Below are 24,228 nucleotides of genomic sequence, written 5' to 3' on the forward strand. Positions count from 1 at the left end.
GGTCGTCTTCTCCCCTCTTCGGTTTGGCCTCCTTCCCTCTCTTTGCCTTTAAGCTTTGAATGTATTCACTTATCTTGCTCTAGTGATCCCCTGAGGGAGTACGAGTACAACTTAAACATTATTATAATATTCAACTCTCGTACTCTCAAATATAGTGCCAAAAATATAAAATACAGCACCATGAAAGAGGGGGAATAGTTTTTTTTTTTTTTTAATATCCTGTCTGTGTTACATCCAGCACCAGTACCTTGAGGCTTAGAGCAACTTAATTTGTCTGTTTTCTTTGACTCCCCGTGTTCCTGAGTCTCGTCTCTGGCTTCTCTAAGCTTGAGTTAGCTGCGGTAATGGATGTCTATGGCAGGATTCACTGCAGGGAGGCTCTCAGCAGCATCAAAAGCTCATTATCACACTCATTATTTTCACCGCAAACTAAAGGAGAGTGACAAGCCCCAAATGAAAGCTGAACAGTCTTTCCGAACCCATGCACGGGGACATGTTCTGCTTTCAAATACCGGGCGTCAACTTATTTCTTAATAATTTGATAAGAAATGTGTAATTAAGGAGGCCGCTGAGATGGTGTCACCATCTGTGGAAAGGTTTGAGGAAACCTCTTTTAGGGAAAAGACTAACTTGAAAACTTGTCCTGAAAGTCATAGTTAATTTATGGCTATTGTCTAGAGAAGCTTCTGTCCAGCTTGCAGCAATTTAACTCTTTATTAGAACTTAGATGGCCCAAACTTTACTTGAAGATCACAGAGGAAGTCGTGTAAGGTCATTACCCAATTGCACCATCCCCAGTTGCATAGACTCAGTGTGACAAATATATCAAGGGTGCCTCATTGCCTTAGACACCAGAACCACCAGAATCAACACTGACTGTCCATTAAGTCAGTTTAATACCTCAGGAGTAGAGATGAGCATGCTCGAGTCCATTCAAACCCGATCGCTTGGCATTTGATTAGCGGTGGCTGCTGAAGTTGGATAAAGCTCTAAGGTTGTCTGGAAAACATGGATACAGCCAGTGACTATATCCATGTTTTCCACATAGCCTTAGGGCTTTATCCAAGTTCAGCAGCCACCGCTAATCAAATGCCGAAGACTCGGGTTCAAATGAACTCGAGCATGCTTGAGGTTCGCTCATCTCTACTCAGGAGTCCTCTTACCAGTGATGGACACCAACGGAAGCAGGCATTAGTGGTATGAGGACTCCTAAGGTATGATACCAAATCAGTGGATGGTCACTGTTGATTTTGGTGAACTTGGGTAGCATCCATGGCTTTGTCATAGTATAGCAAAGGGCTTTGGTGATGGTCTTGCTGAAGGAGATGAATTAATGAAAATTGGAAAATTGATGAAATTTGGAGATCAGTGAACATCAAGCACACTCAGGTTTGTCCGATCCTGAACTCTTGGAATTTGCTTACCAGTGGCTTAAGAGGTTGGATGAAACCCCAGGGAGTCTGGTCCGGGGGGTGGCTGGGGCTGCTGAGGAGGATCTCCTGATTCTAGTCCCCATAGAACAGGGGAGAAATCGGGCGTAAGAGCGGTGTGGGCCTTCTTAATGAACTGTGTGGAGCAGGAGCTCAGAGCTACACGTCTGCCTCCATCGGCTGCTAGCTCCGCCTCCGGACATTTTATTTTTATGCAGCAATTACATAATTCCTATGATGCCACAACAGCTGTAGTGTAGTAGTCAGCAAACACAAGAAAATGCACTAAAATAGTAAAAGGTACATGTAAATGAGTGTATTTCTGGCTAGAGCTACTAGAAGAACTTGAACAGCTACAACTCCTATCATGTCCTGATATGTTTGTCATTGTAGCAGTAGTAGTTGTACTAAGCTTTACATCAGTAGTTATGCACATTGCTGGGTGTAAGGCTGCTGGTTTATTGTTGTATATGGTAATTTCCTTTACCGAGACAGAATTACATCATAAAGCAAGATTTGTTATGTGCTAGACAACTAATATATACCGTTATATGCTTATAAAATGATATGGGAGTGATATATAATCTTTTTACTCTTTGTGCTGCAGTCACTATGGAGCTTTCCTTACTGCACTCTGCCCTTACAAGGCATGTTCTGAGGGCAGATGACATCACTTCCTCCTGTATTGCCCATACTAGGCAGGCTGTAAGGGCAGATGACATCACTTCCTCCTGTACTGCCCATACTAGGCAGGCTGTAAGGGCAAATGACATCACTTCCTCCTGTACTGCCCATACTAGGCAGGCTGTAAGGGCAGATGACATTACTTCCTGTACACGCCTACAGAGTTTAGAAGAACAGCAGATAAGGTAGGCAGAGGAATGGGGCTAATTGCTGCCAAAGTAGGAGTAAAAAAATAAAAATTAAAAGAAATTAATTAAAAAAAAAAAATAATGTCTAGAAAGGATCACAGAAACTGCCCAAGCAAGTCTGCATGGATTTTTTTTTTAACACACTTGATGACAGGTACACTTTAAGAGACAATCCCTTATTTGGGCCTACCTAGAGGTTTCCCTGTCACATAGCTAAGAAGCCCTAACGAGCCATGTAGTTTTACATGGCAGCTGTCCAGATGAATGGCCATCCATATCCTACATGGACAGATCAGACCAAACACACAGTGGGTGATCACTGTCTGTTTTGATACATAGGGTCCTGAGTTGACCCATTTAAATCTGTCTTAGTAAGAAGGATGGATGGGGGGGTTGGTTTTGTGAAGTAAGCCTTGCTCACGTTTATTAGCAATGATATTTGTTCTCTTGGCAAATGTTCTTGGTTGGTGCAAGAGTCTTCATAATCCTCATCTGGTTCAGCATTCTCCAGAGCTGCTATTGTAGCTTTCAGCATTCTCCAGAGCTGCTATTGTAGTTTTTTTCAGGCCCTAAATGATCCATATTTAGTTATGTTTCTTGATGCCCCTTAGCTAAGAACCCTTGCTCAAAGTGTATAAAGTGTACCCCAAGGCTGTCATCTTACTCTGTACCGCCATGCAGTAAAAAAATGAACGTGAGCACAATACAAGTAACTTCCTAGAGACATGGCACATACTTCCTAGAGTGCACATGAAACAGGTTAAGAATCTAGAAACTTCAGTAACTCAGGGCTTGAAGGGCTTTTCTTGAAGGACATTAGGTCCATAAACACGTTTCAGACACTTGCTTCCATGGCTTAAGGGGAATAAGGATGGCTTAGAAGTGGGAGCTGGGTCGTAAGGGGTAAGTATATGAGGAACCTGGGGGACACACAATCCTCCAAAAAATGAGTAACACCTATAGGGGCACCATGCCTTATAAAATCTGGTGATACAGTGCAAAGGACATACAAAATTAAGAATGTACCACTCTCTGCCAAAAGTGGTGTCTGGATGTCCAATGGAATACCACTCATTAGGCACTTCACACTTTTGGATTTCACACTACCTAACCTATTGTCAGAGATTAGTAGGCCGATGGTCATATAGCCATTTGGCCACCCATGTCTAAACCTCATTGTGTAAAGGGTGCTTGCAGGGCTATTGTAGTATTACACGGTGGTCAGAGCAAGAGATACAACTACTTAGCGTCTCTCTGTGGCTAATAGAGAAGGTTCCTGAGAGAGAAACCCTGTCTATGATATCCATATACCCTGTTTATGGAAAGAGGTTGTCCTAAGCTGATCATATAGGTGAGATTGTTGTCCACTGAATGCTGGCTAGTCTGGCTAGCCGCAATCGCTTCCAATCCCTAAATACACATGCATGCTTCTCAATGGTGGTGGCATATCTCCTTAAAAAGATCAGAAATAATCAGGCAGAAGTGTTGAAACCCAACATGCCCAATCCTTCTCTTCTGACATCTGCCAATGGAGGAGAATCAGTACGGGAGGTCTGCATGCAAATTAGAAGATTGGCCAATGTCACAAAAATTGTCAACTTTGACTTAAGTCTAATGTGTCCTGTTGGCTTTAGCATGTCCCCATGGTGTGCACCATGCCGTAAGAACATAATAGGTTTCTCCAAGCCTTTAGGCCTCAATAAAAGCAATGCAATGCAGACACGGTCTACGGAAGTGTCACCAGGGCAGTTAAGATATAATTAATTAGATTTATTATAAGCAATGCTTTCTGTCTGAGTAGGATGAATTATTGACCCATCGGGAGTAACCTCGGTAAGGTCCTAATGTTCTCATGCTTTATTTCCGAGTTAACATTCCCTAGTGTGGAAGCCCGGCCACCCTATGGTCAGTGAAAGGACGCGTGCAGGAGCCATAGGTGATTACACGCCTAATAATTAATGTTACTAATTTCCAAGAATTTATCATTCTGGACATTTTGCCCAAGATAAAGTGACCATCCCCCATATACTATATACCAAAGCCTGAGAACAATATTATCAGCATCTGGTTTCCTTTCTCTTGCCTTCAAGGACGTCCTTGTGCAGAAAAACACCCTCTGGATAATAAAAGAAACCAAGCCTGAGATGAATGGCTTTATAATATGCTTGAGCTGTTTTCTGTAGAATTTTGGTCCATTAGTATTTCTTTCATTTGGTTTATTTATTTTTTATTTTTTAACATGCAAAGTTTTACTATATCAAAGCTTATTGGCGTTTTTGGACTAAAGCTGTCCATACACATTATACATTGGTCGAAACCACCCATTCTGGTGAAACTAGCCTCCCATCTGATTTTAAGTGCCTAATCCTTTTGTTCTTGGGGAGATGGCTTACCCCTCTCCTCATTATTAGCCTCTCTATTACTAACACATAAATGCTTAGCTAAGGCTGGGTTCACACTACGTTTTTCCTACGTTTTTTTCATCCGTTTTTTGAAAAACCTATGCATTTGTGTGCATCCGTTTTGATCCGTTTTTCCATTGACTTCCATAATAAAAAAAAAGATTGATCAAAACTAGAGCTTCTTGGTGCTATTCTAAAGTCCAGTGAAAATTTTCATTAAAGTATTGTATTGTAAAGTATTTTATTGCCCCCCAAAAGTTATGCTTATAAAGTGCTTTTTTCCCTTCACTTACTACTGCATCAAGGCTTCACTTCCTGGATAACATGGTGATGCCACGACCTGACTCCCAGAGCTGTGTGGGCTGTGGCTGCTGGAGAGGATGATGGCAGAGGGACACAGAGGGACACAGGGCACTGGAGGGACACTGAGCATCCCTCTGCCATCATCCTCTCCAGCAGCCACAGCCCGCACAGCTCTGGGAGTGGAGTCGTGACATCACCATTTTATCCAGGAAGTGAAGCCTTGATGCATTAGTAGGTGCAGGGAAAAAATCACTTTATCAGCATTTCCCATAATAAGTGTATATTAGGGATTTGTATAACTTTTGGGGGCAATGCAATACTTTAATAACATTTCCACCGGACTTCTCCTTTAATCCTCTCTATAAACTGTTAAAGGTGATAAAACAATGGCAGAACTAAAATCTTATTTTCCTTCTTTGCCAGCCCCTGCTCGAATTCTGACCTTCAGCGGCACTGTGACCACGCCATGGATGAAGGATATTGTCCTGCCTTGTAAAGCAGTTGGAGACCCTTCCCCTACGATCAAATGGATGAAGGAAAGGTAACCAGCAACCAAATGTGCAAATTCTTTGCAAAAACTAGTAGAACTATCATGACTTTAGTGTTTTTTTAGTTATATTGTATTGAAAATGAGAGATATGCCACTACAGCGGGATTAATAATGATGGTTGCTCATAAAGACTACACACATCATCCCTTAAACTTTCATATTGGTGTTCTTGTGTTACCTATGATAAAGGGGTTATCCGAAGCCACAAAATTGGGCAAGGTTAAAAAAGAAATAAAAATGATAGTCCTCTGCCCTGATCCTCTGCTGCATTCATCTTAATGATCCATCGTCCCAGTGTTTCTTGCTTTCATATCCACATGCAGGAAGCACCCATTCATTCAATCAATCATTCAGTAACCTAAGCAAGACAGTGCTACAGCAAGTGATTGGCTGATTGGGTACTTCCTTTTAAAATGAAAGCAGGAACCTAAGACTGCGGATTGACTGGACAAGTGTGGAAGGGGAGTGGGGCAGGTGAGTATCCTCTTTCACTTTTAGTCCAGTCCAAACCCTTTTGACATTGACTCGTTGGACAACCACTTTTTATTATTGCCTAGTAGAGGCGATTTCGGTAGCCCACCACATTAAGGTGTCTAGATTAACGTAACTTAACCCATAAGGAGTAGACATTAGATCAGTAGGTGATAAGCTCCAGTCACCTCCATATAGGATTGCCTTTTACTTGAGACTTGAGTCAGGACCTGGGCCCACTGCAGGATCCTCCGCTACTCTGATGAGTCAGTATGACATAGCCCTTATCCACTATTGATCTTGTAACCTCAGTTTCAAGTTATCAATCAGGTTTTACTTTAGTTCACTGAATTGCACAATCAGGTTCCAGTACAAGGTAATTCATGGATAGCATGTCAAGTCCGAATCAATATTGAGACAAATTCCTGTTTTATGGTGACATAGAGCTCCTGCTCTTTTGACAGCCCAGTCTTGGAGGTTCTCTTAGCCTTTAGAGGGATCAATACAGCATTTATTAGGTTCTGACAGATCTGAAGCCTGCTCAGGACCATCTCTGTAGGATAGAGCAGAGTGTGTTTGATATATACTTAAACCTCAAAAGTCCTAATAGATATAACGCTTCATCCACTGAGCTTTACAATGTCAATATTCTGAATGTTACATCCAAGTAGAAATTCCTGAGAGGACAGTGTTAATTTGTCTTCACCTTTAGGTTGTCTACTGTAAAAAAGATTTTCCCCCAAACCCTGTTAGGTAATTCTAAATTATTAAAGGGGGGGGGGGTCCTCTGTTCAGGATGCTCATGTCTTGGACGGAGTGGAGATATGTTACAAGGAGCGTCTCTGGAGAACCCGTCCTTTCCTGCATTACACGGACGACCTATTGATGTGAATTGGCTCCATGTAATACATAATTTCCCCTGTGGCGGTGCTGCAGGATAACTGAACACTTATAGCTAGACTTTCCTACAGATTAAAACTGATCAATTGGGTCTCTACAGAAGGGCAGTTTGTAATCATCTCATTGTCAAGGGATTGTCCGTAGTGGAGAGCCTCTTTATCTGCTGCAAGGAGGTAAAGACTTTGCTGCTGTGTTTTTGAGAATAGAAAGTAACTATACTCTGGAATAGAAGTGAACAGAGAGAAGGGCCAGAATATAGAGCCAGAAGTACGAGGACCAAGGATTAAGCATTATTGGAAAAACATGACTACCACTGTCCTCAGGTTGTGTGTGGTATTACAATTCGGCTCCATTCCCTTCAATGGCTATGTTGCAAAACTTATACCCAAACTGAGGAGACAACCATGTTTTTTTAACTGCAAAAGTCTGGGTCTTCAAGTTATACTTGTCTTTCATGGTTCCTGCAGTGGTGTCAGGGCTGTGAGGTTTTTATGGCGTTCGAGAGGTGTCTGTATTTATTTAGAATTTATCTGGGGAGAGGGATCTGGCCTGGGGTCTGTATTTGTGTAAAGGTCTGAACTGCGGTGTGTATGTGTTAGGTTCTGTAGGTTCAGTATTAGCTTATGGTGGTCTGATGTGTGATCTGTATTTGCTAAGCGGCTGTTGGTTTGCAGTCTGTATTAGTTTATGTGGGTTTGATCTGTCTGTAGTAAGTACTTTTCAGGGTGTCTAGTCTGTGGTCTGTATTAATTTTAGGATGGGTCATGGTGGTCTGCTTCATATGTTCCTTTCCAAAATCTCCAGAAACAGCACCACACCTATATACAGTATAGGCTATGGTTGGTACTGCAGCTCAGCCACATTAAAGTGAACACATCTGAGGCCAAGCTACTACCATACAGCCCATGTATATGAACAAAATCACCCCCCTCCAATTTTTTACAGCCCTTTACCAGGAGTAGCTGATGCATTAGATGACGTGGATGCCTTCTTTATTGTAATCATAGAACCTGGCATGATTCCCTATTTGTTAGATGACTGTGCAAAATTATAATTCACCACCAATATTCTGACACCTTTTACATGGTGTCAGGTTAACTTCAAAAACATTGTAAAACAAGACATATGCCTACGAGGTAAGGCCGTTACAGTGAGCGTGCATTATTTGTACGTCTGTCTCCTTTAAGGCAGCTGTGACACTAGGACAGATGGGGCCATTCATCTGTTCGAGCGATACGCGGCCGCTGAAGAATGGTTTCACAAATATGATGGATGAGCGGCATATGGCAGATATCCAGTCCAACTGCTAAATTAACTGTATCATTTACTGTTTATTCGAGGAGGCGGAAGAGGGTTATACAAAGTCATGAATCTTTATCGCATTCCAAAATGCGATCTAAAGTAATAAAAATTTTAGTAGCTGCATGCGCGTAAGAGCTGAGTTATTAGTTGCTTTAACTCTTCCGTTGAATAGGGCTGGCATCTTGATGGGCCAAAAGTAAATAACTTGTAGTTAATAGCTACCAGTGGTGCTTACAGATAGACAGCTGCAAAAAGCACCTGAGATCAGTGAGATCAGATGGAAGAAAAGCGATCATGAACTTCTCCATGCACTTTGGCTCTGACAATTTTAAATAAATGTAACTTGGGACTAGACAAAGCTTTTAGCTTAGACATTCTAGCCTCAACTTGTTACTGCCCTTTGTACCCCATCTCTCTCACATGCTTCCGCTGTCTCCCTCTAGTACACAGACTGTTCCCCATGTTCTTCTTAGTTATACAATCTGCTCTCCATGCTCTGTTGATTCATCTCTCTCACATACTGCTGTCCATGGTTTTCATCTCACATACTGCTCCCCTCTCCAAACAGACTGCTCCCCTCTCCACACAGATTACTCTTCCCTCCACACAGACTGCTCCCTCCTCCACACAGACTGCTCTTCTCTCCACACAGACTCCACCTCTCTTCACACAGAGTGCTCTTCTCTCCACACAGACTCCACCCCTCTTCACACAGACTGCTCCACTCTCTCTACAGAATGCTCCACACTCTCCATAGACTGCTCCACTCTCTCCACAGAATGCTCCACTCTCTCCATAGACTGCTCCACTCTCTCTACAGAATGCTCCACACTCTCCATAGACTGCTCCACTCTCTCCACAGAATGCTCCACTCTCTCCATAGACTGCTCCACTCTCTCTACAGAATGCTCCACACTCTCCGTAGACTGCTCCACTCTCTCCACAGAATGCTCCACTCTCTCTATAGACTGCTCCACTCACTCCATAGAATGCTCCACTCTCTCCATACACTGCTCTGCTCTCTTCACTCTGCTTCCTATGACCCTTTTTAATTCAGATTATATCCCACTATCTCTGTAGCAAGAGGATGAACTCAACTGGTGCCAGAAAGTTATACAGATTTGTAAATTACTTCTATTAAAAAAATATTCCAGCCTTCCAGTACTTATCAGCTACTGTATGTCCTGCAGGAAGTGGGGTATTCTTTCCAGTCTGACACAGTGCTCTCTGCTGCCACCTCTGTCCATAACAGGTACTGCCTAAAGCAGCAGCAAATCACCATAGAAAAACCTTCTCTTTCTCTGGACAGTTCCCGTCATCGACAGTGGCGGCAACAGAGAGCACGGTTTCAGACACCACTTCCTGTAGGACATACAGCAGCTGATAAGTACTGGAAGGCTTGAGATTTTTTAAATAGAAGTCATTTCAGAATGTGTAGAATTTACTGACACTAGTTGATTTAAAAACTATTTTCTTTCTCTGGAGTACCCCTTGGTAGCTACATCCATTAAGTTTAAAGGGAACATTAATGGGTAACCCTTTTGTGGATGGAAGCCATAAGCAATTGCCAGGTTTGCCCCGGGTATAACACCATCATGGAACCACACAAGCAAGTCATTGTTACATGTAAATGTAATTTGCAGACCTAGTCCCATTGTGTCCTCCCCTGTCCATAAGGGCCGTATTGACTTTTAGACAATAATTTGTGGAGGGTCTACTGTTTTGGAGGAAGCCATAACAGAATGAATATGTAACACCTTTGTGCATTCTGACATCTCTCCACAGGTGTAAAGGGTAAATTTAGCGTTTTTCATACCTTATTTCATATCATACGTCATGGTGCTTGTTCAAGTAAAAAGTGTCCTTTTATCAACTGCAGATTGTATTAAGTGGGCGTGGCCTTGCAGCAATAGCGTCACTTAGCCCCGCCCACAACGGCCCCGGTGGGGTCTAGACCTTTCAGCCAGCCTGTTCCAATGGCCGGCGAGGGGACGGGGCCAACGGTGCCGTTGTGGACGGGGCTAAGTGGCGCTAATGCCGCAATGCCCCGCCCACTTAATACAATCTGCAGTTGATAAATGATGACTTTTTACTTGAACAAACACCATGACGTATGATATGAAATAAGGTATAAAAACTGCTAAATTTACCCTTTACACCTGTGTAGAGATGTCAGAATGCACAAAGGGGGTGACAGTGTCACTTTAACTTTTTACATATTTTCAGATTGCAAGCAACAGCATGAGACATTAGACATTGACTACAGATGACTATAGACATCTACCACACAACAACATGGTAGTTCATTGCTTGGTCCTATGTTTGGTCCTATGTTTGGTCCTATGTTTGATAAGATAAGCAAAGCAAACAAATATGATTCCTCAGTCTTGAAGGATTTTGATTGTAATTCCTTTAATTTATGATTTTTGTTTCCTGTGAGGTAGTAACGGAACACCCAGTCTAGTGACGAATGATGGGCGAAGAAGCGTCTACAGCAATGGAAGCTTTATCATCCGCACAGTAAAAGCAGAGGATTCTGGGTATTACAGCTGTTCTGCCTCAAACACCTGGGGATCAGAGGAAATTGTCTTAAATCTACAGGTTCAAGGTAAGAGGTGTACCAAGCTCAACTGTGTTTTATATTATTTATCCTCCTCTACTGTAATGTGGTGTAATTGATGTAAGCCAGACATGTGAAGGTGTGGCATCTTATTTCCTCTAAAAACGGAGGGATCATTCATGGTAACATTCAACTGCTCAATCCTTCTCTCCCATCAAAAACACATTAGATGGTCAGTTAACGCCTTGCAGGTTTGGCTAACAATAACATGTATGAGTAGCTGTAGACCGATATCACTTGGGTCCTACAGAAAAAAATGCTTACCTTTGTTGCAGTTACAAGAGAAATCCTATCAGAAGCACACCAATAAGTTATAGTTCAATGTACACAATAACTCTTTAAGCAAACCAAAAGAAGAGGTACAAGAATATAACTACTATAATACTGCTCCCTATGTACAAGAATATAACTACTATAATACTGCTTCTATATACAAGAATATAACTACTATAATACTGCTCCTATATACAAGAATATAACTACTATAATCTCTAAAACAGATTGTGGTCGGCACCACTAATGCTGTGATATCAGGGGGGTATGTGACACAGTAATTCCAACAGGGTGCTCCGTACAGTAGAAGAATGTATCATGTAAACAATGAAGACAGAGGTCCGGGCACTCGCTGTTCTTCTGGAATCTTTATTCAGGCACAATAAACATCAGGGAAGGGAGGACAGGTGGAGGTGCCGGCGTATGCTACCCCAGTACTGGGGTACTGGGGTAGCGTACGCCCGCACCTCCACCTGTCCTCCCTTCCCTGATGTTTATTGTGCCTGAATAAAGATTCCAGAAGAACGGTGAGTGCCCGGACCTCTGTCTTCATTGTTTACATAACTACTATAATAATGCTCCTATATACAAGAATATAACTACTATACTATACTATATACAAGAATATAACTACTATAATACTGCTCCTATATACAAGAATATAACTACTATAATACTGCTCCCTATATACAAGAATATAACTGCCATAATACTGCTCCTATATACAAGACTATAACTGCCATAATACTGCTCCTATATACAAGAATATAACTACTATAATACTGCTCCTATATACAAGAATATAGCTCCTATAATCAATTCATATACAGACACTCTGGTGTTGATTTTTAATATAGGCCTAGCGGCATTAGTATCAGCCATAGATGGGATGTGCAGCCGTTCCATTCTCTCCAGTTCGTGTATAGCTACTATAATACTGCTCCTATATACAAGAATATAACTACTATAAATCTGCTCCTATATACAAGAATCTAGCTACTATAATACTGCTCCTATATACAAGAATATAACTACTATAATATGCACAAGCCAAAAAGACAGAAATGGCTGCACATCGCACCCATGGCTGACACGAAAGCTTATTCAGCTACATTTAAAACCAACATCAGAAGTTAGTATATAAATTGGCCAAACCATATTGCCTCATGTACCACGTGCAGGTCTTCTGATACCACGTGCAGGTCTTCTGATACCACGTGCAGGTCTTCTGATACCACGTGCAGGTCTTCGTGTCAGCCATGGGTGCGATGTGCAGCCATTTCTGTCTTTTTGGCTTGTGCATATAACTACTATAATGCTGCTCCTATATACAAGAATATAACTACTATAATGCTGCCCCTATGCACAGGTATATAGCTGCAGTACTACAAGGTGTTCTATCAGCTGCAGTGATATAATTGTGTTATTTCAAGTACATATTCAATACTCCGCTTGAGAATCCATTGCAGACATTCGGGGCATAATGCAGCAATTCTTACTGAAGATGATGGGATGTAGATTGCAGATTCTGTACTAGCAGTTTTCCCTCTATCCCTTGTAGCTGGCGGTTTATGTAGTGAGGAGATGTAATCTGCCCGTTCAGTAAACAGACTATTTATATGGTAATAGCGCTGGCCTCACCTGTTGTGATATATACAGATTTCAAAAGCCATTGTTTTGCCGAGTGCTCCTTTCCAATTGTTATAGGCAGGTGTCAGCCGGGCGCTCTCTGTACCCATCCAGGAACACCATGTTTATCATTAATGCATATTGCAGCCATTGTGAATGCTAGCTTCATGTCACTGTGTAGACGCTGCCAGTATTGTTTCTGTGTCCTATCTACAGTATCTCAGGGGGGACAGGTGAATGACTTTTTTCTTTCCGACATAACTTTTACAATCAATTACTAATACACTAAGCAATGACAAATGGTCAATCATAAAACGTAGAGGTGATGCAGATAATGATACAAGGCGTATAAAATGTATGGCTGTTGCTCCTTAAAGTGTATCTTGTATAGAAGTCAGAGCTAAAACATTTTGTCTGTGTGTTGCCACCACTAGGGGTTAGTGTAGGTGCTCACAGGATACACGTACAGTATTTATTTCAGTGTGTACACAGTATGCATTAAGCTTCTATGCTCCCTCTAGTGGCTACAGGAAGGCAAAATTTATTATCTTGGTATAAAAAAAAAACATATCCAAGAGAGGACAAGTATCTTCACATTTGAGTATTTTATAATTTGCAGCAGTTACCTCGTTTATTATACTCCAGAGCTACACTCACTATTCTGCTGGTGGGGTCACTGTGTACATACATTACATTACTTATCCTGTACTGATCCTGAGTTACCTCTTTATTATACTCCAGAGCTGCACTCACTATTCTGCTGGTAGAGTGATTGCACACATACATACATACATACATACATACATACATTATATAACTTATCCTGAATTACATCCTGTATTATACTCCAGAACTGCACTCACTATTCTGCAGGTAAAGTCATTGTGTATGTACATTACATTACTTATCCTTTACTGATTCTGAGCTACATCCTGTTTTATACTCCAGAGCTGCACTCACTATTCTGCTGGTGGGGTCACCGTGTACATACATTACATTACTTTTCCTGTACTGATCCTGAGTTATATCCTGTATTGTACCCCAGAGCTGCACTCACCATTCCGCTGATGGAGTTACGGTATATAATCATACATAACATAAATATGCAGAGAGGATCAGCTCTGATGAGTTTCCTTTACTAAATCCCCCCTCCATGATAACATCCATTACTTCTCTGCCCCACCCGCCTTTCTCTATCCGCAACCCTAGGATCAGATTTTTCTTGGTGTCAGGTATCTGACGTTAACGGAAGCCCACCAATCCGTCTGCCATTGTTTATCACAGACTTCCTCGACCCACTATTGGGAAAGCATCCCTGGCATGGGAAATGTCCATTGTACATTAGTAGATAGGTTTAATAATGGGAACAGAGACATAAAGATATCATGGACATCTAATCCGACTTTCTTCTTTCCTTCTAGTGCCTCCTGACCAGCCTCGGCTGACCGTTTCCAAAAGTACTTCTTCTTCCATAACCCTTTCCTGGATACCGGGAGACAATGGAGGGAGCTCTATTCGAGGTAAAATAACTTCAAAATACAAAGGGCCGACATAACAGCTTGAGGAGGAGGCAGATCAGTCCTAAAGGGGTTACCCAGGATTAGAAAAAGCACAGCTACTTTCTTGCAAAAACAGCACCACCCTGTCCTCAGGTTGTGTGTGGTATTACAGTTCAGTGCCATTCACGTCATTCACTCTTACGGTAAGAGTGGAACTGTTTCTGTTTCTAAGCCTGAACAGCCCCTTTAAAGGGGTTATCCAACTTAGTAAAGTATTTCCAAATAGGCCGATAATAATGCCGATAATGTTTGAGGGGACTGTGGAGTTTGTGCATGGGCCGTAGCCTCTTAGAAATAGTGGTTAGGTGGGTGACATAGCCAAATCATTTACACAGGGCCCAAGCTGGGTAACAACCAATATGGCCCTAATTAGAGCTTTTTCAAGGCTCTCATACGCATGAAAGGTGCATATCAGGAGTCTAAGAAAGCTGAGTGTCAACCTCTGTTGGAGCGCTACTAGCCCTCACTCAGCTTTCCCAGAAACAGATGTATGAGCTGGATTGAAGTTCTTCCAATATGATGGCAGAGGACGCAGTGGAGACCGGGAAGCTTTGGGCTCCTTCTAATGACAAGGCTCCTTGCCTACGTCTTGGTGACGGCTTTGTTCATCCAGTATTAGATCCTTTCTTTTCAGAAGTCCTGTCAAGATGTTGTTTTCTGCCGCTCAATAGAGGCAAGATCATCAAAGGAAACGCTCCGACGCCTCGCGAGCTGCATAACATCAGACGTCTCTACCTTTGATATCTTGTGTTTGGGTGTCGGGATTTTTCAAGTTTGTGGTCACGAATCTTATGGAGAAAACATGTTTGCTTGTAAACCCTCCTGATGACTTTGTCCTAACATCAGCAAAAGAGCGGCCTGGCCTCATTGTGTCATTCAAGATAGAAGACAGAAACATTGGGCCTTATAGTGTGGTTTAGAATGGGCCCTAATCCCTATTGAGAGGTCTTCTACTCCGATCTCTATCTTTACAGCAGGTGCAAAACTACAAGTCCTTGCATGATTATGAGTGAAATTCAAGAACTGCAGTTGAGACTGACACACATGAAGAGCAATAGAAAAAACTTTTTTAAGCGAGGGGGGTGTACTGTTTCTTATTGAAGAGATCCAGCTATGGGTGAAGTTTTACAGACAGTTATCCATTAAACTGTAGTAGGAAAGGATACCCACAGCATCCGATGCAAAATAAAGTGTGTTTATTCACACATCAGGGTACAGAAGTGCAACGTTTCGGCCAATCCGGCCTTTGTCAAGCATGCTTGACAAAGGCCGGATTGGCCGAAACGTTGCACTTCTGTACCCTGATGTGTGAATAAACACACTTTATTTTGCATCGGATGCTGTGGGTATCCTTTCCTACTACAGTTTAGTGCTCACACCAAGGATTGTGAGCCCTCCTGCGTGCATCCTATTTTTCTACCTGCGATCAAATTTGGAGTAACTCCGAGGTGCTGTTGGAACCTTCTTTTACTTTTAGTTATCCATTAAAGTCTGCATATTAGCACTTTGTAATATAGAGAGCAAGTTATCCATGGAATCATACAGGCAATGCTCCATGGGTGAAAATATGCAAATTAGTTTCCTTCTAGAAGGAAAATAACAGTCTTTATGGTGCCACCTATTACAGCTGGGGGTACTGTTTTCCATTGAAGCGAAGCTGCGATATATGAAATCTTACAGGCAACACTTAATAGGAGAATTATGCAAATTAATTCTATTTCAGAAGGATGAAAACTTTCTTTATTATATGTGGTAGTATTGTTTTTCATTAAAAAGAGACAGCATTGTATGGCATTTTACAAACAGTGCTCCATGGGAAACAGTATGCAAATGAGCTCTCAATGAGTAAGATAACTGTCCCTCCAGTGCCAACTATTATAGGTACATCAGCTGTTAGTTAGTGCTGGACTGTAAAATAAGCCTTGCAGCATGACCAGGGATATTATCCAGACCAAAAACCCTTCTCTAGGCAACAGTTTTAGGGAACATGCCACTCTCCTGTACTGTGATGGGTACTTGCAGGATGAATAAGATGCAGCACTGGGGTTACGTTTCCTCAACCTAGAGATCTAATCATTTATATAGTGTTTTGCTTACAGTGTAGCCGCCTCCTCAAGGGGGCACTAGAGAGACAGTTTTCTTCCAAGGCTGGATTCGCACTGTGTTTTTGCAGTCTGTGTAACATATATGTTTTATGAAGAAGAAAAAAAAGATGCAATTTTGTGCAATCCATTTGGATCTATTTTTCCATTGACTTCCATTATAGAAAAAAAAAGATCAAAACAGTTGTTTTTTTTTTTCTTTTCTTTTTTTTTAGTATACACAAGAACATGGTTGGCCATGTTTTTGTGTGTGTTACATAGTTAATACAGTTGAAAAAAGACACATATCCATCAAGTTCAACCAAGGAGGGGAAGGATGCAGGGAAGGGGGGTATACAAGGAGGGGATGGATGCAGGGAATGGGGTATACAAGGAGGGGATGGATACTGGGAATGGGATATACAAGGAGGGGATGGATGCAGGGAAGGGCAGTATACAAGGAGGGGATGGATACTGGGAATGGGATATACAAGGAGGGGATGGATGCAGGGAAGAGCAGTATACAAGGAGGGGATGGATACAGGGAATGGGGTATACAAGGATTGGATGGATGCAGGGAAGGGGGGTATACAAGGAGGGGATGGATGCAGGGAAGGGGAGTATACAAGGAGGGGATGGATACAGGGAATGGGGTATACAAGAGGGGATGGATGCAGGGAAGGGGGGTATACAAGGAGGGGGTGGATACAGGGGAGGGGGTATACAAGGAGGGGATGGATACAGGGAAGGGGGGTATACAAGGAGGGGAGGGATGCAGGGAAGGGGGGTATACAAGGAGGGGGTGGATGCAGGGAAGGGGGTATACAAGGAGGGGAAGGATGCAGGGAAGGGGGGTATACAAGGAGGGGATGGATGCAGGGAAGGGGAGTATACAAGGAGGGGATGGATACAGGGAAGGGGGTATACAAGGAGGGGATGGATACAGGGAAAGGGGATATACAAGGAGGGGAGGGATGCAGGGAAGGGGGGGTATACAAGGAGGGAATGGATACAGGGAAAGGGGATATACAAGGAGGGGAGGGATGCAGGGAAGGGGGGGTATACAAGGAGGGGATGGATGCAGGGAAGGGGGTGTACAAGAAGGGAATGGATGCAGGGAAGCGGGGTATACAAGGAGGGGATAGATGAAGGGAAGGGGGTATACAAGGAGGGGATGGATGCAGGGAAGGGGGGTATACAAGGAGGGGATGGATACACGGAAGGGGACGGATGATGGGTAGGTTCTATACCGTGGACCATACGGAGTAGGAATCATTACCACTACTCTCTGGGGACGATTATTAAGACAGTTTTCAATCCAGTTACAGACGAAACTTTCAAAACCCATAGACCTTAACTTACCCATCAGACACCCATTTAAAGGACAACTCCGGCGGGACCCCCCAAAAAAATAAAACAACACAGACACACACAGACACCATACTCACCATCCCTCTGGTGACGATCGCCACTCCATTCGCCCGCCGTCCGCCTCACCGTCACCTGCGTCCGCCGTCCAGCGATGTCTCTTGCTTCCGGGTCCATGAGAGAGAAAAGGCTGCCAGTGCGCTTGCGCACCGGCAGCCTTTTCATTGGCTGGAGCACATCACATGGCTTCCAGCAAGCTCAGCCAATCAGGGCTGAGCAAGCTGGAAGCCATGTGATGCGCTCTAGCCAATGAAAAGGCTGCTGGTGCGCATGTGCACCAGCAGCCTTTTCTCTCCCATTCACTCTCAATGAAGACGCCGAAGAGGAAGAAGACCCGGACCGCCCCCCAGCTCTGACGTCACCCGTCACCAGATGCTCCCCGGGAGAAGAGGACCGTGACGACCGTAATAGGTAATGTATACATTCTTTAACTTCCGGGGTGGGGGGTCGGGGGTCGGAAAGTGGGGGAAGGGGGCCAGACCGGGTATTTAACCACATTACAAAGTTATATAACTTTGTAATGTGTGTTAAATAAGCCAAAGAAAAATTTCGCCGGAGTTGTCCTTTAACCATTTAAAAACGGATATGTTAAACGGACTGCAAAAACCCAGTGTCAACCCAGCCTAAGAATTAGTCCCACTTTGTCCCACTAAGACCAGACAGTCATAAAATGTGCCAGATTACCTGTGTGCCCAGGTTGTTTGACAAATTCAGCGCATCTTTACACTGTCTAGTTTTAAGGTGCCTCCATATTGCATAAACATTCGACATTGCAAAGCTTTCATGTATATAGCAAGGCAGGGAGAGAGTTATTGAAGCTGTATAGGCATCTTTAGTTTAGACCAATGGCGCCCAAATAATGGCATTTGGCAATAGTACCTGTAAATCTGACCTCTCTTACAACTAAACAGTTCATGGATTTACTAGTCTACGCACCCTCCTCTGAGGGGTCATATAATGTAATGGGATATTCAGGGGTGTAAGCTGGATCTGTTTGCCTACAGGTTTCCTGGTATCAAACAGATTTGGTTAATTTGCCCCTTTAAGAAAAACTGTGCCATCGATGAAATAATAGTACATAGCGGGACGAGCGCCCTTATGTCCCCTTCATTTCCAGGATAGTTTTTCTTTATTACTGGACAACAAAGACAGCTTGGGAGAAGATCCAACATCTCAGTCCAGCAGCAAAGTGTGAACAGCTGCGTCTTCTGAAATTAATTACGTTTCTGCGAATACTGATCCAGAGCTTATTAAAGGAAACTATCAGGATTTTACAATCTTTTATAGTTCACAGCTTCATAACATGTTGACTGCTTATGCAAATACAGATGTAGTTCAGTGTTAAGGTCTATCCCCCTTTCCCAAGCAAAGTATAACGTTTTGATCGTTTCCAATTTGAAATCTATATTCATGTGACCTGACTATTCAAGCAGACATAAGAAATCATTTGCACCACCTACCATCTCAGTCTACACTGCAATAATCTTCTTTTATTCCATAAAAAATTCTGGTGTAAGAACTCTACCTCTAGTGCAGTTATGGAATGGGTGTATAGCAAGTGCACTACTTGGCTGGCACCAAATGACCTAATTAGTATGTATAATTAGTAGGCTCTCTAGCAATACCCCTAATGTAATATTTTTAAGACAAATATAAATCTCAAGGTATACAGTAATTGAATCACAAGTAAATATATGTGTGTATGTATATGTATATATATATATATATATATATATATATATATATAGCACTTTATCTAAATCAATTAAAAATTCATAAGAACATATAGACAAATAAACATATAAATAAACATATCACGTGTAGTGATATGTTTATTTATATGTTTATTTGTCTATATGTTCTTATGAATTTTAAATTGATTTAGATAAAGCTCTTTTATTCCATGCCATCTAAGGGTACTATTACACGGAACGATAATCGTCCGAATGGGCCCTATCCAGCGGATTATTGTTCCGTGTAATAAACACAACGATCAGCCGATGATCGTTGTCATTGGCTGATCGTTGATATAGGTTCTGACCTATAATTGTTGGCCACCGACCGCGCACCACTACGTGTAATAGCGGTGCGCGGACAGCGGCTAACGATTTGCAAAAGAAATAGATTACCTATCCATTGTCCAGGGATCCTCCTGCTCCTCTTCTCCTGGGCTCCCGCGCTGCAGCTCCAGAACGGCCTTTCTTAGCTGACAGGACTCTCAGCCAATCACAGGCTGTTACCGCCGCGGCCAGAGATTGGCCGAGTGACCTGACAGCTGAGACAGGCCGCTCTGAAGCTGCAGCGCGCGGGACCCGGGGAGGAGAGGAGCAGGAGGAGCCCTGGACCCGGGATAGGTAATGTTTACCCAGGGCCGATTCTGGGGTTTCTGCCGCCTGAGGCAAACCTCAGGCGGCCGCCCCCGAGTGATGGCCGGCATCGCCCCCCTCTGACATCCCCCCCCCCCCCCCAGCCAGCCGCTAACCTGTCCCACGCCGCAGCCGGCCCGCTCTCTCCGCTGTCTCCACATCCCGTCAGGTCCCGCGACGACACCCTGCAGCTGTCACGGACCTCCAGGCTGTGGTGAGTAAATGGGGTTATCGGGTCGCGCGGGGCCGACCCGCGCGACCCGATCACCCGATCACCCCAGCACGTCCCCCACCGACCCCGGGCACTCACCACAGCCTGGAGGTCCGTGACAGCTGTAGGGTGACATCGTGGGACCTGACGGGATGTGGAGAGCACGGGCGACGGGACAGGTGAGCAGCCGCTGTCATTTTTGTTAAGTGATACTTAACAAAAATGACAGCAGGGGGGACATAATGCCGCCCCCTGCCGGACCGCAAAATCCGCCGCCTGAGGCGGAAGGCTCATTCCGCCTCATGGCAGAAGCGGGCCTGTGTTTACCAGTTTATCAAAGGCTGCAAGGACATCGGTAACAAAGTCCCTGCAGCCCTTGTTAAACGATTATAGGGCCGTGTAATAGGCCCTGTAAACGAACGCCGATCTAGCAGATCAGCGCTCATTTACATTTATTATCGGGCCCCCATCGGCCCGTGTAATAGTACCCTTAGGTTTATGAAGAATGTGAGGTGTTAACACTCTTGTAGTTCCCTGCTTCTGTCAGTGCAGCTTCTTTACTTCTCTAAACTGTGTGACTGCTCTTCTCCTTTCAGTGCTGCTGCACAGACCTCCCTATATTGCCATGCATTGGAGCTGAGTTTTAGCAGGGCAGTCATAATCTTAACCTTAATGTGGGCCACCCTGATTTATGGGCCTGTTTGCAGCTATTACTCTTGCAATTGCAGTAGCTTTACCACTGGCTGGCCTGATCCCTGGTTGATGAGAGAGTCCAAAAATAAGACCCCAGAAAATAAGATGTTCTATTAGAGATTTTATATTGGGACTTCAAAACCTGTATAGGATCATAACAGATTATAAAAAGGCACTCTGTTGACCTCTGCTGGGGGAATAGTGGCCTATATATGCAACCAATATGGTGGGAGCTTTCCTGGTGCATACATTAATATTCAGTCCTATGAAGTGCCACAATGCATTCTGGGAAAACAGCTAGATTTTATAAGTAGCCCTATAGGGAGAGAGGAAAGGAAGTATTTGAAATTTACACTTTCTCTGTTCCGTTGACTAATTGTCCCTTGTTTGCCAACCTTGCAGGTTACATACTTCAGTATTCGGAGGATAACAGCGAACAATGGGGCAGTTTTCCCATCAGCCCCAGTGAACGTTCCTACCGCTTGGAAAATTTGAAATGTGGCACTTGGTACAAATTTACTCTGACCGCCCAGAACGGAGTGGGGCCAGGACGCATCAGTGAGATCATAGAGGCAAAAACCCTTGGGAAAGGTACTGGAGTCTTGTCCTGCCCATCCAAAGCAGGAAGTAATTATACGTTATCCAGATTATTTTTCTATTTTTTTTTTCTCTGCAATGTTGATTTCTTTGAATGTTAACTTTAAGTAATTGTATATGTCATAAGCATTATATAGCATTATATATACATAGAGTAGAAGAACTCATATTCTAGTACTCATATAGCTACAGTATGGTTGCTCCTATCACCCCTATCCCATGACCCTTTCTCCGCACATGTAAATAGCAGTTGGCAGAACCCAATTGTTTAACCATTGACTACCTCTTCCGATTTCTATATACATGTACTAGTTCATCTCAGTCATACATGTACTCTAGACAAGGAGAGAGGAGAAATCTACTGTCAGACCTCTCTGGGATTGAACAGGTTGAAGCCCAATAGGGTACCAGAAGGCACTGGAACAGGAGCTGCTGGAAATCGAGGTAGGTAAGTATCCCGCTACTTTTTTTTTTAAACCAACTTGTTATACCAGAATACTCTTATACATGGGCATTGTCTTAAAAATAAATCAAGTTGTGAAAGTCTGTGCACAGTGCATTCTCTCTTGGGTCCATGTTACGTGACCTAGGCAGACTTTCAATACAAGTCTATGGGGTCCATTTAGGTTGCAGACACAAAGTTGGGAAAAGAGTGCGGGGCAGAGCTTTTAGAGTTTAAACACTAAAAACTTTTGACATGTCTCTCTAAAATACCAAGTTGAAAGAGTCCAACAGCACCTTACACAGAATGGGGCCCAGTACTGACCCTTGGGGTACACCGCTTATTACCGTGGACCATTCTGAGTAGGAATCATGCTGCAGATACTTCGGAATTGGCCACTAGTGTAGAGAAGGGATGTACACAGGTAGGCCCACAATCCTTGGTGTGGGCATTGTAGAATTGTAAGAGAAAGATTCCCACTGCATCCAAAAGTAATATCAAGCAAGTTTATTCACACATCAGGGTACAGGAAAAGCAGCGGCATTTCGACCTATCAGTCTTTATCAAGCAAAACATTGCTGCTTTTCCTGTACCCTGATGTGTGAATAAACTTGCTTGATATTACTTTTGGATGCTGTGGGAATCCTTCCTTTACATGTCTCTCTGACTTGTCAAAAGTTTGTATAATGAGAGGTACTCTTTAAGTAAAGAAAATAAAAACAATTGTGCACCCCTGTTCTCTAAAACTATTGCAACAATATAGGGGTTGTCAAATCCTTAGCTGAAAGCTGCTATTGACAGGATGGATTTCTTTTGCCTGACCCTTTGCTTACTTATACAACTTTTTTTTTTTTTGTATAAGCGTGCTCCCGTTGGGGACTCGCTCCTTCATGGTACTTGAGAAGATCACTTAATAGATACCTCTGTAGAGGTAACCACTATTCTCAGCAATCCACATTGTAACTTTAAGAGGCCGCTAATATTTTTGGCACAGTCCGCTGCTGCATCTCATTTTCTATATAAATCGTATTTCGTGCCTATAAATATTAATGCGCTTGCAAAGTAAGCCGGTGTACATTTTCCTGGGTCAGGTATTGTTTGCTGGCTTTCAACATTAATATATCCAGTTTGCACTACTTGGAAAGTAGAACATCGCTTTGTGTTCTGTACATTGAGTCGCGTTAAGAAGTAAATCTGCTCTTTCTCTGAACTTTATTTTCTATCCTTTATCAGTTCTTTTCTCGCAATAGGATAAAAAGTTCAGGAATAGAAAAAATGTCTGCTTTTTTTTTTTAGAAACAGGGCTATACATGTTCAGAGGTTGAATGTGGTGTTGTGGCTTACGTCCATATTATACGGCCTAAGCCACTTGGCAAAGGAGCAGCCATCTAGTTGATCAGTGCTCATATCCTAAGTCTATTACACAGCTTGGTAATCGGGAAGCCAGGGCTAGATCGTTCCCAAAAACCTTTAACTTTACTCAACCATCAATGGTCCGACTTTAAAAAACTTCTGGCTTTTAGAAACTTCTTTCAAAAGGTGATTTCCTACTCATCCAGCGTTGGTATTATTTTGTTGGATTCTGTATTGCAAATATCACAGATCCATGGCTGAAGATTAGGCTAAGCCTTTGTTCACATTACATTTTCCTATCCAAAAAGGTTTCTAACTAGCGATGAGCGCAACTTGATCATTCAGCATTTTATTAATGGTGGCTGAACAACTTCACTGCAGCCTTAGGGAGTCCTGGAAATCATGAATACATCCTATGGCCATAGGCTGTATCCATGTTTTTCCGGACTCCCTATGGCCGCATCCAACTTCTTCAGCCACTGGGAGTCAAATGCCAAATGATTGGACTTGAGCATGCTCGAGTCACGCTCATCTCTATTGCTGACATATACTGCAGCATGCTTCTCTTGGACCTGTTGAATTCACTGTACCAGTTACTGTAAGTCAACTAGCGACCACAGTAGGCCTTTTTCCGAACATATATGTTAATTGTATTGGATTCAATAGCATCACACACTAGCCACAGTATTGGTTCCCTCAAAACTCATATAACGATACAGAAAATGGACCCAATGTAGTCGCTAGAC

The 24,228-nt window shown here is 43.0% G+C and overlaps 1 protein-coding gene across 5 annotated transcripts in view; it reads left to right on the forward strand.

Annotated features, from left to right (window-relative positions):
• The window catches only part of DSCAM (DS cell adhesion molecule), a 312,819-nt gene that overhangs the window by 222,805 nt on the left and 65,786 nt on the right, over positions 1 to 24,228 (forward strand). For 4 of the 5 annotated variants that reach the window (XM_069945870.1, XM_069945869.1, XM_069945872.1 and 1 more), the window contains 4 exons: positions 5,431 to 5,548; positions 10,675 to 10,838; positions 14,174 to 14,272; positions 21,493 to 21,681. In XM_069945870.1, coding sequence (XP_069801971.1) covers positions 5,431 to 5,548; positions 10,675 to 10,838; positions 14,174 to 14,272; positions 21,493 to 21,681 — 570 coding nt within the window. Of the gene's footprint in view, positions 1 to 5,430; positions 5,549 to 10,670; positions 10,839 to 14,173; positions 14,273 to 21,492; positions 21,682 to 24,228 lie in introns of those variants that run through there. The other variant, XM_069945874.1, reaches the window with a different exon arrangement.

This window comes from Dendropsophus ebraccatus, chromosome 11 (assembly GCF_027789765.1).
Source record: "Dendropsophus ebraccatus isolate aDenEbr1 chromosome 11, aDenEbr1.pat, whole genome shotgun sequence".
In the NCBI taxonomy this organism is placed as follows: domain Eukaryota; kingdom Metazoa; phylum Chordata; class Amphibia; order Anura; family Hylidae; genus Dendropsophus; species Dendropsophus ebraccatus.